Consider the following 19,789-nt stretch of genomic DNA (forward strand, 5'->3'; position numbering starts at 1 on the left):
ACAAACCTAGTCTCGAAACGTTTGAAAATTTATTATTTAATAAATTAGTGCAAAAAAGAGTGTTTGTTCATATTTCTAAATTAATATCTATCTATTCACTCAGATTACATATATATATATATATATATATATATATATATATATATATATACATATGATGTATGAACTACGGACAAGTTGAAAAAATGTTTTTGTTACAAAATGGCTACTCTTTGCTAATAATTTTTTGTTACAATTTAATTGGATATTCTCGATTTTTTTAAATAGAATAGAAAAATGCGTGTCGCAGAGGAAGGAAACAGAGGAGGATTTTCGTGTTCAAAAAGCTATCTCTAAAAGCAAACTAAATTTTGAATAAACTTTGCTAATATCAAAAAAAAAATAGTTTTATCAAAAATTCCTGACCAGAATACTTCCTGAAAGAACATCATATACAATATACACCAAAAAAATTCGTAAAATTTTCAATAATTTTGAAAATCATTGTTATTCTAACTACCTAAACTCATATATAGGTTTATGATATTTGTATAAATTATTCGAAATTACTTTTCTCGCAACTTAACTTATGCGATGACTATTCTAATGATATGTTTAGAAAACTTTTTCGTCTGTGTATGTTTACTCTTAAATAATTTGGCTAGCACATCAATGGATCGTGTTCATTGCAAAAAGAAGCTTTATTACGAAGTGAGATTGCTCATAAATTTTTGCAAAGCTCATATACAAACTTTGATGAGTCTTGATTGATATTTATTGCTCGGGCAACTTTTTGTTCCTGATTACCTACATGCACTGTTCATGATAAATTTGGAAGATATATAATATTAGAATTACTGCGTAGGCGTTAACGTGCAATTTATGCCAAGAGAGTAATTAGAAGTGTAATATATTTCTGACTGGCGAATTAGATGATTTAAATGGTTTTTGATGTTTGCATATAATAAGAAAATTTCAACAATTTAGAATAAGTTGAACTTCAATTACAACGTTTGAATTTCAGTAAATGGTATACTGATAACAAAAGATTATCCGTAACATAAGAAATTTTGAAACAATTGGTTTCATGGTTATGGTGGTTATTTTTCAAAACGGAGCAAAACTGAAAGTCGCAAAATATTAACAAATAACCTAATGCATTACTATGTACCATTTATTTTAATCAATTGAATTTATTTTTAAAATGTATTTTAAAAGATTTTATTGATCCATTACAGATGCCTAAAAATCATACCTCATGTGTCACGTCCTATTGAATAATTTATATTTTATTCAAGATATTTACTTCTCGATTTTTCTTCTTTTTTTTCAAGGAATGTGACAAAGAATTCCCAATAAGCATTTCAGTTGCCTCAAGATACTGCAAAAATAAGCAATAAATGTCTTTCACAAAACATATATTTTCTTACAATAAATATTTCATACTGCCTGTCTTTCTGATAACATTTCCTGAAAGCATCTGGGACGCGAACATAATGGGATTCTAGTAATAAGATATTTATAAGAATTGGGCGTAAAATACGGAATATAAGAATCGACATCGATACACTGGATAATCGAAATATATTGAATTGGAAATCTTGGAACATTTTTTTCACTTTGCTCCAAAACAAATAAGGTTACCTCCAAATTAGTTCACTGCAGTTGTTATAAATTGCGGATTGTGTATTTGTGGCTTCATTTATTTTAATGGAGCAATCAAATATGACAACTAGTCATAATGAAGGAACTAACATGTGTCACTTTGCAATTTTGCAGATGTTTTACAAACATCTACGCTCGTGTTTCGGTTGCCAAATGAAAAGTTAACCACCGACCGCGGTTCGTACTAAAAATACCGCAAGCTGTGTTTATTATATTGAGAGAACTATGGTGAATTGATACAATGATGTTTAATAAAATAAACTATGCCAAATGGACAATATTATGCTTTTTTATTTTTAGTTATTTAAGTGTTTATAGCAAATTGTTATAAAGTTTCTCCGTTGGCAACCCCGCAGGGGCATTGGAATGCTTTGGTCACAAGATATTGGTAACTTTAGCATCATGACTTTTTGATAAAATATTTTAATGACTTCAGTTTATGAGAAAATACAAGTAGAAAATTACCATTAGAAAAATGGTTCAATAGAAACTGAGAAAACTGAGCGATTCCACAGTCATTATTACCCAAGTGTATCATGATCTGTATAATCATGAGTACCTACATTCCCACATTTATTGAATATATCATAATCCGATTAAATACATGTATGTATATTTATTTGTATTTGTCTTATGAATACCTCCAATAATTTTCCTCAAACGTTCCATGTCCATCAAAAGAATAATGTTTTTTCATTATTTCTAGGTCATGGAAACGAAAAATATGATCTACATAGTGTCTGAATACGCAAGCCAAGGTGAAATATTCGGTAAGAAAAAAAATACTTTAAGTCATTAAATATAAAAATTTGAGATCATAATTTTTTTCAAACATATAGTAAAATATGCAACAGTATGAAAAGCAATGTGAATAAAAAGAAAGGTTCTAGAATCATTGCCTCATAAATTGTTTTTATTGACGTTTTTGTTCCTTCAACACGTAGAAGACAAAATTTGTTAAATTTAAAATAATAAAGAAAATTAAAACATATCGTTCCCATACTATATTCTACATTTTTATACTATATGGTTTCAACAAAATTTTATTTTGCATTGTATTTCAACACAATATTTCTTCAAGATATAATGTGTTATTGCTATTTATCAAAAAGTATTATAAATCACTGCATTTTGCTTGACATTATTATAATAGAAGTCATTAAAATCCACAATAGATCCAATAAATATAAAAGAAAATCCATAACTTGCCGTGAATATTTAACCTCTGTTTTACGGTCAATAAAATATTTAACCAGAAAATCATATGATTAATTCTTAGTCACGTTTTAGCAATATATAGTTTTTTAAATTTTGTAATGGATGTATATTATAATTAGAAAAAAATACTTATAATGCACAATATATAAAAGTTTTTGGCTCCACAAACTGAATCAAATTAAAAAGATCTACTCTATTCTATATCATACTCAATTAATAAATAAATATAATTAAAAAAAATGAAATACAGAGGTAAAAAAATAAAGAATACCTTTTTTATTAAAAATGCAACAATAATTTCATAATTTGACTACTGATTTTGTAAAATAATAATGCCATTGATTTCATTCCAAAAAGCTTGATCACAATGATAATCAGTGCAATATCTTTAATTGTAACAAATCTTGCATTTTGCATTAAATATTGAATTTTTTTATACATCAATCATAACGTTAGACAATTTCTGATCCTGACTTATGCCTCATAATCATAAAATATTCATTCATTTATTTTGATATCTTAAAGCTCAGCTTTTTATTATGATTTAACGATGACATTCAAGAATTTATCCTTTAACATAATGTAGAAATTGCTCAGTGTCATACTAACCGGATATTAAATTTTGTCCTTTTATGCATAATTCAGACGTTTTACTTTTGAAAATCGAAATATGAAGTACTTTCGATTAATAACATCCCAAGAATAAAATATTTATTTAAAACCAAAAATCATAAGAGAAAGTGGAATATTTTATGTATATCACATTTGTTAATATTTTGCATTTTAACACTTGAGATATTAAATGAACTTCAGTATTAACTATAAATGTTAATACACGTAATTTTGTTTAAATATACAAAATTTAATTATAAAAATGATGTTTAAAAAATACTACAATATATAGTAACATTAATCCTAGATTTTTATCTCTATTTTTCAATATTGATTTTGTTAATAAAACTTTAGCAATTATGAGTACTTTTAGAAATATATTTTGGCAATATTATTGTTATTGGTGCTTTGCTAGAAAGCAAGCCCATGGTAAAATCAGCTATTGGATATGATCAAATAATGTTAATCTTCATGTAATTTAAAAAAAAAAATATTGTAAAGTTGTTTCATACCTTATGAGTATCCACTCATACATTGGAATGGCACTAGGTAGATATTTAATGCATAAAAAATTAAAATCTATATTATAAAAATTAAGATGTTATTAATCAAGATTACCAAAAATAAATGAAGAAAAAAAGTTTATATATTTGCTTAGAATTATATAATATTCCACTCTCTACAATTCTAATAATTTAGAGTGATGAATTCCATTTATTATCAAATACGTCATAAGCGATGGAATTATTTTAACATTATTTGTCCGGAATTTTATTACTGTAGATGTAAAATTTTAATTCTACGATGACGTTATAAACTTATGCCAAATGTGCAAATTCTAATAAAATTTTAAAATTTGTGACCTCACAGATTACATCGCTCGTTATGGTCGAATGCCCGAGCACACGGCGAGGAGTAAATTTCTGCAAATTCTGTCAGCTGTCGAATACTGCCACGCCAGGAGAGTCGTCCACAGAGATCTGAAGGTGACCTAATTCAATTATTTTATAACATTCTAGACTAGAAATTAATTTCATAGATATAATAACTGAAATACTTCAAAACATTGAACTTTTGCTCTCACATCGCCCCTATTCGACATCCCCTCGACATTAAAAAAAAAAGAAGTTTTGTATTTATTGAAGCGATTGTTTTTAAAAAAGTTCCATTCGACTTTATTAAGTATGCTATGCTAATACTAGACATTAATCATTTAAAATATTTTATATACAATATAATATTTTATATACTATGTTCAGACGCATTTTCGTTTTATTATATTGGCCATGAATGTGACAATCTTCATGGCATTAAGCTTTTACACGGGATGGTTGCTACCCCTGGTAGCCTGGTAACTGGGGGTAGCGGAGAGTTTTGATGGAACTAATTGGACACTTCTAAAAGTAAAGTCCGCGAAACAACATGTATAGTAAGTGTTTATTACAGTCCACAGCTACAAGAGTTAAATTATAACCCAACAACCTGAGTTATCGAAGAAGAGTTTTAATAAATTTTATAACTACGTGTACAAACACTATCCTTAAATTTTTAGCAGTAGTTCAACGTATATTGCATGTATGCTACTACTAATTTTATTTATTGCTTATATTTTTTTATGTTTTTGAATCTTAGATAGAGTGGTATCCCGCCTTAGGAGCTTAATTCGCTCGCATGTCGAATTGTTCGTATCTCGAAGAAATTTTTTTCATACAAATACATTGAAATGCTGGTAATTCGTTCCAGCACAGTAATAAAACTAAATGAAACATTTATTGCTAAAATCAAATACATATTCTGCAAAAACATAGCAAATTACTAAATAGAAAATGACTAAATATTCATTATACTATTTTTTGAGTTTAAAAAAACTATCCAATGCTATTTTTTTCTTCAACTCGTTATTGTATTTCAAAAGTGAATTAGATCTTTGACGGCTCGTATCTCGAAGAAGACGCATAACGAGTCGCTCGTAAGGCGGGATACCACTGTACATCAAAATGCACATATAATTTCAAATTGGATTAACAATTTAAATAATTTTTAAATCGATACACTTATTAATGTGATTGTCTTCTAAAAATTTATTTGTGAATTCGAAAAAAATTTTAAGGCAAAAAAATTTAGGTTCATGATGCACAACCTCAGGAAGTATTAGGAACTACTCTAAATTAGTTTTTTTTTATTAATTTATTTCTACAAAATATTAATCTCCTTTTCTGATTTTTTTCTAAATTTACAAGGTCCAATGAACAACTGAAATAATTAAAAGATAATTTGGTTTTTTACTAGTAGTAGAATAATTGCAGAGCATTAATAATTATTTTCAAGTTTTGATTTGAACGATTTTCTGTATCCGAACAAAATTTTCATTGTTTTTCTAAGATTTGTTTGAAAATTAGTTAATATGTTAAAAAGCAATAATCCTAATTTGCAATTAAAATTAATTATTAATAATATAATTAATAGTCGATTTGGTTTTTTACTATTAGTAAAGTATCCATAATTGCAGAGCATCAATGATGATTTTTGAATTCTGATTTTAATGATTTTCAGTATTACAACAAGGTTTTTTTGTTTTTTTTTTAATTATAAGATTTATTTGGAAATTAAGTAATAAGTTAGTGTCAATAATCCTAATTTGCAATTAAAACTGGTTAATAATCGTGAATTAAAAGTTGATCTGAATTTTACTATTAGTAGAATATATATAATTGCAGATCCTCAATGTTGATTTCTCAATTTTCATTTTAACGATTTTCAGTATTACAACAAAGTGTTTTAATATTTTTTTAATTATAAAATTTGAAAATTAAGTAATAAGTTAGCGCCAATAATCGTAACTTCTAATTAAAACTTGAATTTTTCGACATTCTAGAAGAAACAAAAATTGATGTTCAAAACTTACAAAAAGTAAAGGATTTAAAAAAATATGATAAAGAGAAGGAAATATAATAAATATTCTAGAGAGTCAACGTTAATAATGTGTAATAAAGTTTGTTTTTAAATGTGAATACAAAATAGTTTGAAATATTGCATTATTGATAAAAAAACAGCAGTTCTTGCTTCGGCAGAACATATACTAAAATTGGAACGATATAGAAAAGATTAGCATAAAAAACAGCAGCTGTAAACTAAAGAAAAGTCTATATTCTGTAAGTCTATATATATAATTCTCAAAGTCTATAGGTGTATTTCTCATTTCTAAATTAGTTTCAATTATTCTAAAAATATAATTATCGTTGAATCTGAGGTAATATTCGATTTCAAAATTTACTAGATAATAAAACGTATATTTTTACTTTTTTAATCAAAATTCGCAGTTGTAGTGTGCTTTTTGAGCCCATATGTTTCACCTTAAAATATTTCAAATTAATAGATAAGGTCTTAGAAGATCAATATATCAATAAAGTGCCGCAATTTAAAAAGCGAAAATTATAAAAAATAGTTAATTATTAAAATTGTTAATCCAATTTGAAAGTGAGTATTAAAATCTAATTACAGTCCACAAATGATAAGGAATATAAGCAAAAACTGAATTAAGTAGTGGTAGTCTTGCACCATTTTGTAATGATTCATTTATCCCAAACTTAAATTATCACGAATAAAATAATGGAAAGATCAAGTTGACAATAAATGTGTTAATTCCTAAAGGCTGAGAATCTGCTACTGGATGCCAACATGAACATCAAGATAGCCGACTTCGGCTTTTCCAATTACTACACCCAAGGCGAACTCTTGGCAACGTGGTGCGGCAGTCCGCCTTATGCCGCCCCAGAGGTTTTCGAAGGAAAGAAGTACACGGGCCCAGAAATCGATATCTGGGTGAGTCAAACATCGATTATTGTAATCTATTCTTTTATATTCCATACAGTCGGAAACATAAAATCTGAAATATGTATTAATATTTCCATAAAAGTATTGTGTTCGGAGCAGGTGCTATAGTTATATCACGAGGAGATGGAAATCTGACATTTAGAGGGAAAAGTTCTAGTATTCTTGCCAATTTATATCGTTATTATGAGTAATGAAATTTCTCTATTCTAAATTAATATTAATTAGTGTTAAATAATTCTAAATGAAGTTATTTTAATTTTTCATTGCTTTAAGGGGATATTCTAGTTTAGAGCGATGAATTTTAGGTCATTTTTAAAGTGTCGTAAAAGAAAGCAATGAATGTTTCTTCTATCCATTTGTTTACCACTTGTTTATTAATATTATTAAAATACAAAACAAAAATTAAAAAATAAAAAAGTTGAAAATTGTAAAAACTGGCAGCTGATGAAGTGGGTGTTCTCAAAAAATTGGCACCTCAGTCTTGACATGATTTCAGCCCTCCTAGCCATCGGATATGCAAAAACTAAAAATATTATTAATATACAATGATGTCAATGAATTAGAGATTAGTAAAAAAATTTTTTTTTACAAATTGGCGACTGTTTTAAAAAAAGTGTTTTTTTACTGTTCTTTGAGTTTCTCGAATTTTTTAAAAATAGTGAAAATTGGAATTTGGGGATAATCCCAATTCGGGCTATAGATAGGTTCATAAACAAGACTCTCTGAACATTTCAAGTGAATCGGTCTATTAAAACTCGAGGAATCGTGTCAACAGTACTGAAAAAGCCTGTTCTGAGGAAAACGCATTTAAAGTTTTGCGTGAAGCCAAACCAGTATGGAGTCCGAGTCAGTAAAATGCCTATATCTCCGAAAATAATTCAAATTTTCAAAAACCTTCACGTACCCATATTTTTAGATAGTTAAACTTTGAAAATATAAAATAAAAAAATCGATTTTTTTCAATTTCTACTAGAATACCCGCTTAATAACTTTTTAATAAGTAATAATACTCATAGGGGACATCCATTAATCGCGTGATCGATTTTAAAGATTTTTGGACTCTTTCGCCTCTCTTGGTGAAACGTAGTGATATTTAAAATTGCCCCCTCTCCCCCACCAACATCTCGTTTTATTTCAGCATCTATGACAAACAGTACATTATTTCGATGTTTTTTTAAAGAAAATTATATTATTTCATCCAAATCCAGGTGAAAAAAATTAACTAGTGATAACTTACTGAACCCTACACGCTCTTACGTAATAATTTTTAATAATTTGTTAAACCACATTTTAGGCCTAACGGAATTAATGGCCTCATACACACACACTCATACACTTTTTTCAATTCTATTGTCAAACGATTCAGAATGACTTGAAACGTCGAGAAAGTATAAATTTAACAGATTGGATTTTCTGGCGAAAACAATCTTTTCTGAAAGTTAATTATATATATTTTATAAATCTTAAAAAAATTAAAAATAAAATTATAATTATGTCCATCATTTGAACCTTAGAAAATACAAGTATTGAATTTTCCACTCGAAAATTGCGGAATTAATGCGTATTTTACTGCCGGCGGCATCCGAGTGGAAAGGGTTAAACTAGAAATGTCCCACTTGGTGTAAAACTTCATACCAATTCAATTGCCCTTATTGTTTGTTCAGTGTATGTTGGTGCACTATGTCCTGAAATTAATTACAAATAAAATTAGTGGGGTGTATGGCATCGTGCCTTAAGGCAAATTGCTGGAACTTTCCGTACCCTAACGAAAGAATACTGAATGTTTTCAAATATGTAGATTATTATAAATATTGTAACATTGTTTAATATTTATAAGAATTATATAAACTGAATTGCAAAGTAGAAATTATTTGTTTAAAGTATATTAGAACTATAGTCAGAATTAAAAATAAAATCTGAATTATTTTCGATATACAAAAATTTTTTTTTTGAAAAAAAAAAGTTAAAACAAAAAAAAAATTTATTTCCAAAATCAATTATATTGTTAAGACAAGCAGAAAGTTTTTTGAATCATTTAAATCGGACGCTTAGTTCTCTCAAAAACTGCCATTTTTTATACATTTCGCTCCGTATCTTCGAAATGACTGGGCCTGCCTTTGCCAAAAACTAATAAACACTTCTCCCAATCATTACTAATTGAATGTTTTTTTAGATCATTTAAACCGGATGCTCAGTTCTCTCAAAACCTCAATTTCTATTTTCTGCACTCTTTGCTTCGTATCTCCATAACGGCTAGACCTGCCTTTGCCAAAAACTAATCAGCACATCTCTCTATCAATAGGAATCGAATGTTTTTTGAACCATTTAAATCGGTTGCTCCGTGCGCCCGAAAGCGTGACCGAAAAATTGTATCCATACATACACACACATCCATTTTTTCTGAGGTATGCCAAAATGTTCAGAAACCTTCAAAACATAGAGAAATGTAAAAAATTTCAATTTCGATTTTCGGCCCCTTACAATAACTTACCCTACAGGAAGTTAAAAATGATTTATTACATTATAGATAGATAGATAATTTGTGACGTGCGAATAACAGCGACCCATAGTACTTATTTCTATAAAGTTGGCGAGTCATCAATATTGTTGTGATGAATAAAGATGTAGTATTTGATAAAATGACGCTAACCCAATACCCATTTAACAGCGGTTTCTACAATTCAACAATAAAATGATGATCTATTTATATTTTTTTCTATATTTCCAGAGTCTCGGCGTTGTTCTGTACGTGCTGGTATGTGGAGCCCTCCCGTTCGACGGCTCCACATTGCAAACATTGAGGGATCGGGTACTGAGCGGAAGGTTTCGCATACCTTACTTCATGTCTTCAGGTAAGACATTATTATTATTAGAACGAGATATTTCTCGAAATATTATTTTAATCGAATGTAAACAACGGCAATGAAACTTGGGGAAGAATGTGAAGGATATCGACAAATTCTTATGCTTTTTATACGAAATAAAGGAGCCAATACTCCGGTAAAATACAAACGTTAAGGTAAAGCTGTCTTATTGGTCCATCTTTGTATAAATTGGTAGTAGGAACAGTCAAAATGCTATGAGTATGCTGTGCGATCTTAGGCGTTTTACACATAAACCCTAACTTCACGTAACTGTTATCAATGGGACATCAGAAAGATGCACTTATGATAAAACTGTTATGTAATATTTGTGCGTTTCGTAGATTAGATTTTATGTGTGACCCATATCATAGTGTTACCATTGCATTTCAATTTTATTGGAGAATTGGCTCCAACTTCTTCGGAGTTAGGAGTGTTATGGTAACGCTATGATATGACTCACACATAAAATCTAACCTACAAAATGCAACGTTGTATTCATTCGTCTATGGGGCTGAGTCGGCTTTTAGATAAATTTGCAAGCGAAAAGTATAAATGTGAAATATATTTTATCTATAGTAAATCATACCATAAGAAGTCCAACTTAGTGTTGTGTAATAAAATCAATGAATATTTTATAAATTACAAAATATTATTTTATTATTTTGTTGAATAAATATTTATGCTTTATGATTTTATGATTTACTAATTAACCGTCAGCTAACTTGAAAATACGTCAAAGTGTAATCTGAAATAATTTTGTTTACTCATCGACTCAATTTCCATCATCAGGCTCTTATGCATTTACTCAATTTAATCAATCATTTAATATCAACTGCCAAAACTCATCTTCGATTTCCGAATCTAAACTTTGCAACTTTTGATAGGTCTCTATATTTAATTGTTATTTCGTGTTTTCATAATAAAACAGTAATTTATGGCTGATGTGAAGTATTTTATTCTCCATATTTGAATTTATGCTTTTCAAGTTTTGAAATATGTAATAATTAGGCGAAGTAAATGGGTATAAAAGAACTATTGCCCACGGAAATGATATAACCTTTTAGTATCAACAAAATTATTTCTAGAAACGATCTTGATGTATTTTAGATTCTTTAACAATGAATTCTACGAAGGGGACGACCATTAATCACATGAACGATTTTTTAAGGATTTTTGAACTACCCCTTCCCCCCACCAAACATAAAGTGCATTTTTAGTTACGAGAAACAATTGTAAATTTTTTGATATTTTTTGAAAATGTTTGGAATTTTAACAAAAATCAGGTAAAAAATAAGTACACGTGATATCTTACTATACCGCTCCCTCCCCCATGTGATATTTTGTGATTTTTTGTCAACCCTTTCCCTCTCCCTAAAAACCTTACGTGATTAATGGACGCCCTCTAATAGCAATTATTAGAGTTTAATTCGTAAAGCACAAATGCAATTTGAGTACCATATCCCATATAATTACAAAATACAGTTTTTCTTCTAATTACTATAGCATATTCCAAATTACTCCAAATTAAGGATGGTCCATGGTACAACGGTTAAGTGTACTGCTTTGTGCGGACATGGTCGTGAATTCTAACTTGATATTATGCAGCAGTGATGTAAATTTTTACTTAAAAATATGTTACCAATTGAAATTAGCCCATTTTGGCCACTTTTCTGAATAGTGTTGGAGTTTACAGTACTACCCATTATTTTATTTTTATACTCCAAATTACTAAAGTATAAAAATACTCTAAATCTGACATGTCTCAACAAACTGTGTTATTTCCAGCAATGCTAAAAAACTCCTACCTCCTATCTCCTACATTGACTTTAAAAAAATTTCTATCGAACGAAAATGTAATCCGATTTAAGTTTACCAAAAGGTATAGAAAAAAGTAATATCTCTGCACAAATCGGCATGGTATAGCCTTGCGCCAGTTTCGCTGATAAGGCGATCGCCATATCGTCACGTCCCTGTGCAATGTAAATAAACAAACATTAATCCCAGAACTGAAATCAAACTGAATGCAAGCATCATATAGGGGAGATCGGGGTTCATCGTCTTAAAGAATTATGCCTATTCTTCTTACTAGACAAATGCAAAGTCTGAATCCGTAAAGTATCTTGGAATTCATCTAGATAGGCGATTGACTTGGAGAACACATATGAAATATAAAATTCAACAAATTAGATTGAAATCCCAAGAGCTTAACTGGCTTATTGGGAGAAAGTCAAAATTGTCTATGGAAAACAAAATACTTATTTATAAGACAATACTCAAACCGATCTGGACATATGGAGCCGAAATATGGGGCAGCGCTTTGAAATCTAACATTGCAATGATTCAAAGAATTTAGTCAAAAACAATTAGGACAATAACAGACGCTCCTTGGTATGTCTCAAATTATATAATTCATAATGATTTCCAAGTTCTATTTGTTCAAGATGTTATTAATAACAGAAAAAACACTTGTTAAAATTAGAGTTTTACTCGAACCATTTAGTTACATCTTTGCTCAATGCACCGCCAATGAGAAGACTCAAACGAAAATCGCCCACTAATATAACTTAGCACTTATTTGTAAATCTCTCGATGGAAAAACTATTCCACATAATTTTTCATATTGTATATTTGTTTTGTATTTGTATAGATGCATATGTGTATGTAATTTTATGTAGTGTATGTTTTTTTGTAAAACTTAGCACAATAGCTTATAGAAATTTATAATTTTTGATTGCTATTAATGAATATATATATAAAAAATGCCTATTCTTCGGGCTCCTTTGGATAGCTTTTTTAATAAAACTAATTAGATGTCAACCTAAGATAATTGCTATGCAATATTTTTGTGGGTCATTAATCCAACCTGCAAAACATGTGACTTCCTACTTTAAGAAACTATTGATTGTTCGATTATGAACAAACATTGAATGAAGGCAATAAAATCTTTGGGATATTTTTGAAATTTGAGAAATTTGAATTTTTCTTGTATGATATCTGTCTTCTTGGACATGGCTCCGAGGTAAAAACCCCTGTGCTTAGCAATCAGTGGTTTCGGATTATATACCCACTTTGGTCAGCTTGATATCAATGCACAAAGGCTGACTCTGAAAATAAAAAATAAATGTGTCATTTATCCCCCGTCTCCCCTTTTCCGCGAATATCAATAAACGTCGTTTTCTTTGGCATCGGCGTCATGGAGAGTTATCGAATTCTCACTGCGACGTTATTTTAAATTATTAGACGACAATTGCCGAGTTTGAGAATTCTTTAGAATCAAGTCATTGTTTTTTGAAGAGCAAGTACCTACTTGCTGATATGCCACGAGTAAATAGAGACGGTCTATGTATTATTTTATGTGAGGTGATCTATTGTTCTCAAAGTAGGTCAATTTCGTTAAATATCAATAGAGTAGAAATTTTTTTCACACTATTTGTTTTAATGATGCTAGTAAAATTGTAATGACGTCTGTATAAATGATTGGTAGATTTCCATTAGGGTCTGATCTTTGCAGATGATTCTACTTTGTTGGTTGCAAGTTGGTTGCTAGCTAAATTGAAAAAATAGATACATTTCGTGAATATGGATTTAAAACAGTCATATTGGGCTCGGTAGTCCAGGGAGTGAAATAGAAAAAAAAATTGAAAGGTTCCATTTGTTTTCAAGAGAAAAGGATATAACTGATGCTTGATATCTGGATGTATCTATCGCAGGAATTGAACCCACAATCTTGTGGTTGTAAGGTTGTATGTTGCAGGCTATATTAACCATTTGAGCCACGCATTCACCAATTGTAACACAAATATCAAAACATGAAATTCTAGTGGAATCGTTTGATGTTTTTATCATTGACGAATTAGGTATCGATTGTATTTTCACAGTATATTTATAACTCTATAAATTTATGTCATATATATACAATATAGATCGGAGTTCAATATTGATTTATTGACACAAAGCAAAATTGTGATTCCTAGAAGCATATCAAATTAATAGAACATCGACAAGACAACTTGTTTTCATCATCAGATAAATAAAATATCATCAGTTTCAATACGTTTCTTGACCTAAAGTAAATCTTATACCTTTCGAAAGATATTGAAAATGTAGGCGTATTCTTATTCTGGTATTTCAAAGCTAAATTCATAAAAAAATATCATATGAGCATGTGCTTTCGGATACAGCTATATCCTATAATAATTGCTAATAATTGCAAAAACATAAAAAGTATGAAAAATGGACATTTGAGTCTACATGCATAAAAGGGAAGAATTCTATCAAGGTTAAAATAAGAATTTTCTGCAATTAATTAACAGCAATGATAATGATAATTTTACTAACAATTTCTTTAATTTAAAATTTTTAAAAATAATTAGATACACAAAGTAATTTTTTTTGCAGAGATGATATCAATTATGAGAATGAGAAGTATTATGGAAATTGGGGTTGTGGGGTACCATATCGATCAAGAGCCAAATCAGGAAATTTTGTTCTATCTGGCAATATTCACTACACAATTTTACATATAACCTAGTACAATATTAAATCTATTTTATCCACTATTGTTTTTTTTATGACATGGACGTTGACCATGTCGTTTTCGGTTATTCGTTATTCATTGTCAATCATTAATAGTTTTTTTGCCTATTTGCGTTGCTACGTAATAAAATGATTTGCGCGTTTAATAATGAATATGATTGTTATCTTTTTTCTATTCATATTGCACACTTATACAGTGATAGGAAAGTTTTTCATTAAGTATCTAATAAATTTCCATGATATCACAACTGGACGGACTTAGGAGTACTCCTAAGTAGATTCAAGATCGTATTTTATATAAATTAATGGCAAATTAATTTAAATTAAACAATTAAATAATTATTACAGACTATTTGATTTCTACTCATAAAAACAAAATGATAATTAAAATATCATGTTTGAAATTATTTTATCATGATTGAAAGTTTATCTTAAATATAAAATTTATATTTATACCGAGTTTGAAGAAAAATGATTAAATTTAATGAATGAAACTTATTGGTCATATCATTCATCTTTATAAAAACCAAACGTATCATAATTTCTGATGTACGAAGATAATCATTTTCAAAAGCAAAGTTGCTGGCATAGACTAATTCTAAACGTTCACGGTTAATTAGGTTCGCTTAAATATACAAAATAATGCTTGTAAAATTAGATCCCTTGTATAGGTTCCAAAACATTCGTAAAATTATTCAGTTATGTAAGTGAATTCTAGTAAAAAATCCAATTAAAAAAATAGGTTAAAACTGGTAAAATCTGTAGAGAAGTCATCAGAACATCTAGTTCTGATAATTGATATCATCGCATTTTTTGATTGCATTTCACATATTTGCCCCAGAATGAATACAACTCAAAACAAATAATAGATTATTTTTCAATTATATAAGATTCAAAAAAATACCTGATATATATTTTTTTTTTATTTTATTAATTATAACAATCAGAGTCAGAATGACTCTATGAGTTACAGAGCTGATATACAAAAATAATATATAATAAATTAAAATAAAAAGTAAACAAAAAATAATAATAATTAAAACTCATAACATAATTAAAACTAAAGGTAAAATTATAATATAAACTAAATAATCCGTGAAACTGTTCCAATGAGCAGCTCAATATGTTATGTTAAGTCCCATGGAATTTTTCGCTTCAACCTTCTACTAGACGGAGTCATAAGTAGAGGTGCTATAAGTTGATTTGGATGGTTTTCTAGCTTGGAGTGATGGAATGAAAACTTCTGCTGCTAATTACATCCTTAATAAGAGGAACATTGAGGTCGTCGTGGATGATTTTATTGCTTACATACCAAGGTGCGTTGGTGATCTGCCTTAAGATTTTGGATTGCATCCGTTGCATTAAAACAATATTGGACATGCTGGCGCAACCCCAAAGCTCCATACCATATGTCCAGATGGGCTTTATTACAGATTTATAAATCAAAAGCTTGTTGTCAAGCGATAGGATTGATTTGCGCCTCATTAGCCAATTCAGGTCTGCAATCTTCTGTTTGATTTGTTTTAATTTTTGCCATAATGTGGGTTTCCATTAGTTTTCGATCGATCTAAGTATATTCCCAGATATTTACATTTTCAGCTGGTGGAATTTTCTGGCAATTAAAGTAAACTTCAGGACAGGTTAGTTTGTTTAAAGAAAATGTAATATGGCAGATTTGCTCTCATTAATAACAATGCGCCATTTTTTCGTCCATCGCTCGACAGCATATAATGTAACTGGAGCTTGATAGATGCAACCATTGGTTTGATATCTGAGGAAAGTATTGCAATGTCATCAGCAAATGTAGCAATTGATGTAGTTGGCAATGAAGGAAAATCGCTAGTAAATAGTAAATAAAGGAACGGACCCAGCACACTTCCTTGTGGAACGCCGGCACTTATCGGAAAAGAAGTAGAAGTTTCACAGTTAACCCTGACTTTGAATGTTCTGTCTGTTAGGTATGACTTAGAATTTCATAGTAGGATGACGGAAGGTTATATTTTATTTTTAAAAGTAATCCCTCATGCCAAACTTTGTCAAATGCCTGCCTTACATCCAGAAACACGGCTGAACAGTATTCCTTGGCTTCGAAAGAGTTATTAATAATATTAACAAGTCTGTGACACTGTTGTGTTGTCGAATGTTGCTTGCGGAAGCCAAATTGATGGTCTGGAATATTATTTGATTCTAATAATATATCTTGAAGTAAAGTTTTTCAAAATTTTGAGGTAATAGGTAGAAGGCTTATGGGCCTATAGATGAAACCAAATAGGATCCTTTCCAGTCTTTGGAATCATTTTAACTATAGAGGTTTTAAAGGATTTAGGCCAAAATTCCAGTCTTAATATAGCATTATATATATATGTTAAAAATAATACCCTTTTTAGGCAATTCTTTCAACATTCTCGACGAAATTAAGTCGATTCCTGGAGATTTTTGTTTTTAAGTTTAGAAATTTCCCCGACAACCCTTCTCAGAGAGAAGAATTTTTTATTATTTCTAACAGGAATCGTTCGATAAACCATGTCACAATCAGAAATTTGATTATCAGAAGGTAAATTAGGCTGAAACACAGAGGATAAATACTTGGCAAAAACTTCAGTTTTATCCTTATCACTTCGTGACCAAGTCGAGTCGTTGTCGGCATCCCACGAATTGGCGGGTTTCGCACACATGGTTTGAGTCGGTTTTTCACTGGTTTCCAAATCGAATTATCGAAGCGGTTAAGGCTCGCTACATAGTTAGTGAAATTAATATTGCTCATTTCTTTCAATCTATTCTTCAGCTTATTACTGATGATTGTTAAAGTAGGTTTTTATCTGAAGGTAAATGGCTGTTATGCCATTTTCTTCTTGCTCTCCGTTTTTCAGCGATAAGCTTTTTGATTTCTAAGGAAGTAGATTGTCGATTGGATTGCACAGGTTTAGGCGTAGAGGATGAAGCGCTTCAGTCAAAATGTTGTTGAAGTTTTCGATAGCTGTATTAACGTCAGTTTGCGTTTTCAATCTCATTTGCAAATTGATTTGTCCTCAACTTTTTTGCGATACATATCCCAATTTGTTTTCGCAGTGTGAGGCATGGTGCTCGAGAAATATTTATTATAGATGAGCAGATGCTGGCAATTACAGGAGTATGATCGGATGAAAGGTCAAAATTAGTTTCAATTTCAGTGTAATTTGTATTGATGCCATGAGAAATAAAGAAATCCAGTAGATCTGGTTTCTTTTTGGGATCTGAGGCCCGTAAGTTGGAGTACCCGTCGACAGCGTTACATAGTTATATTGGGAAATTACACTGTATAATTGTCTGCCCTTGGGATTAGTCAATCTTGAGCCCCAGAGAGGGTGCTTGCTATTGAAATCACCTCCCACTATGAACCTGGGTCCTAAAGAAGAGAAAAATCATAGAATTGAAAGCTGGTAATCGCATGGCGTGGAGGGCAATATACCGCAGATAGTATGATGTTACATGTAGCGAGTTTGACTTGGATTGATGTAGCTTGTAAGAAATCCTTGCTATATTTGGGAACCTCATGGTGAGTTAAGTTGTATTTAATAAGTATAGCTGAACCTCCATGAGCAGAGCCATCTGGATGCGGAGTGTGGTAGATGTTGTAGTAGGGTATGTACATATTGGAGTAATTAGTAAAGTGGGTTTCACTTACTAACAACACGTCAATTTGTTTTCTTCCAGAAAAATAATTAGTTCGTTCCTATGTTGTAGAAGGCCATTTGCATTCCAAGCACATATTCTAATGAATCTAGCCATTGATACTAGTTTCTTTTATTGATTAGTGTTGATAGCATGTTAATTATCATACTATTCTGTTGCATTAGTTGGTTGAACATTGCTTTAAATTCCACTAAAAATTGAGAGATAGCTGAATTTTGATTTTCTGAATTATTAACTGGGTTATGTGATTTTATAGCTTGCGCATACGATAATTGCTCGGTGTTGGTGAGTCTGCAAAGCGAGACCTGCTGCGTAGCTTTGCGAAGCGGTAGGCTTGTTTTGATTGACAGAAAATTCACTGTTAATTCTATTTTTAGAATTAACTATCTGTTGATAAATGACACAACCTTTGTAATTAGCTGGATGGATTGAAAACAGTTTGCACAGACTGCTGGAGATTCGCGCGACTTGGAACAAATTGAAGTGGGATGATCATCACCGCATTTTACACAAAATAAACGGTCTATTACAGTAGGATTTTGTATGGCCGAATAATTGGCAGCGACTACATTGGGAAATTCCTGAATTATTAATCGGTGGATGAAAATGAATTATTTGATTCAATATCTTGTTTTTTTGAAAATTTCAGTATTATTTTTATCGGGTTCCAGGTCAACGTAAAACATATCAAGTGGTTTTTATTTCTGTGATGCAACACGTTAAGATATTTCTAACTCTATGACCCTTGGATTCAATTTCCTGCTTTAATTCGTTGATATCGGTTTTGTAGTGGATGTACTTTAGTACAACACGATATGCTCTTTCCGATTTGATTTGGTATGTATGAAATACATATCTCGAGTTCGAAGAAATTTAACAAAATTACGGTAATCTTCAACAGATTGAACGTTAAATTTGGTAACTTTATCTGGTAAAGTTTTAATCGTAAAATTATTATTTGTTAACAACAGATTTCAGATCGTCTAACATTCCTTTAAAATCGTCAACTCCGTAAATAAAAACGGGAGGCGGCAATGCTTTTTTAACTGAAGCAGAGGTTTCAGTAACAGGTACTGGTTCTTTATTAGTAAGGACACTAAATCGATTACCTAATGCTATCGAATTATCAGTTTGAATATTCAAACGTCTTCTTTTAATGCCGGCAATCGGGACAATTTGCCATTTGTTTTTATTAGAATTGTTAGTATCCGTTTCAACTTCCATAACGCTAGTTGACGGTATGGGAGCATTAGTTGTTATGTTTGTTGAAGGTATGGGAGCATTAGATATTATGTTTGTTGACGGTATCGGAGCATTAGTTATTATGTCTGTTGATGAACAAGTTGAATTAGCAGACTGATTACGTAGATGTTCTGTAATAAATTCTGAACTGGTATGAGAATCGTCGG

The 19,789-nt window shown here is 30.2% G+C and overlaps 1 protein-coding gene across 1 annotated transcript in view; it reads left to right on the plus strand.

Annotated features, from left to right (window-relative positions):
* The first annotated feature begins 2,354 nt into the window (after positions 1 to 2,354).
* Positions 2,355 to 19,789, plus strand: part of LOC113385398 (serine/threonine-protein kinase par-1-like) — a 40,046-nt gene continuing 22,611 nt past the window's right edge. The window contains exons 1-4 of the mRNA XM_026623245.1: positions 2,355 to 2,414; positions 4,345 to 4,460; positions 7,126 to 7,296; positions 10,037 to 10,160. Coding sequence (XP_026479030.1) covers positions 2,369 to 2,414; positions 4,345 to 4,460; positions 7,126 to 7,296; positions 10,037 to 10,160 — 457 coding nt within the window. The 5' untranslated portion in view covers positions 2,355 to 2,368. The remainder of the gene's footprint in view (positions 2,415 to 4,344; positions 4,461 to 7,125; positions 7,297 to 10,036; positions 10,161 to 19,789) is intronic.

Source organism: Ctenocephalides felis, unplaced genomic scaffold (genome assembly GCF_003426905.1).
Source record: "Ctenocephalides felis isolate EL2017-DRISC unplaced genomic scaffold, ASM342690v1 CF-g0.4_SCAFFOLD_03571, whole genome shotgun sequence".
NCBI lineage: Eukaryota > Metazoa > Arthropoda > Insecta > Siphonaptera > Pulicidae > Ctenocephalides > Ctenocephalides felis.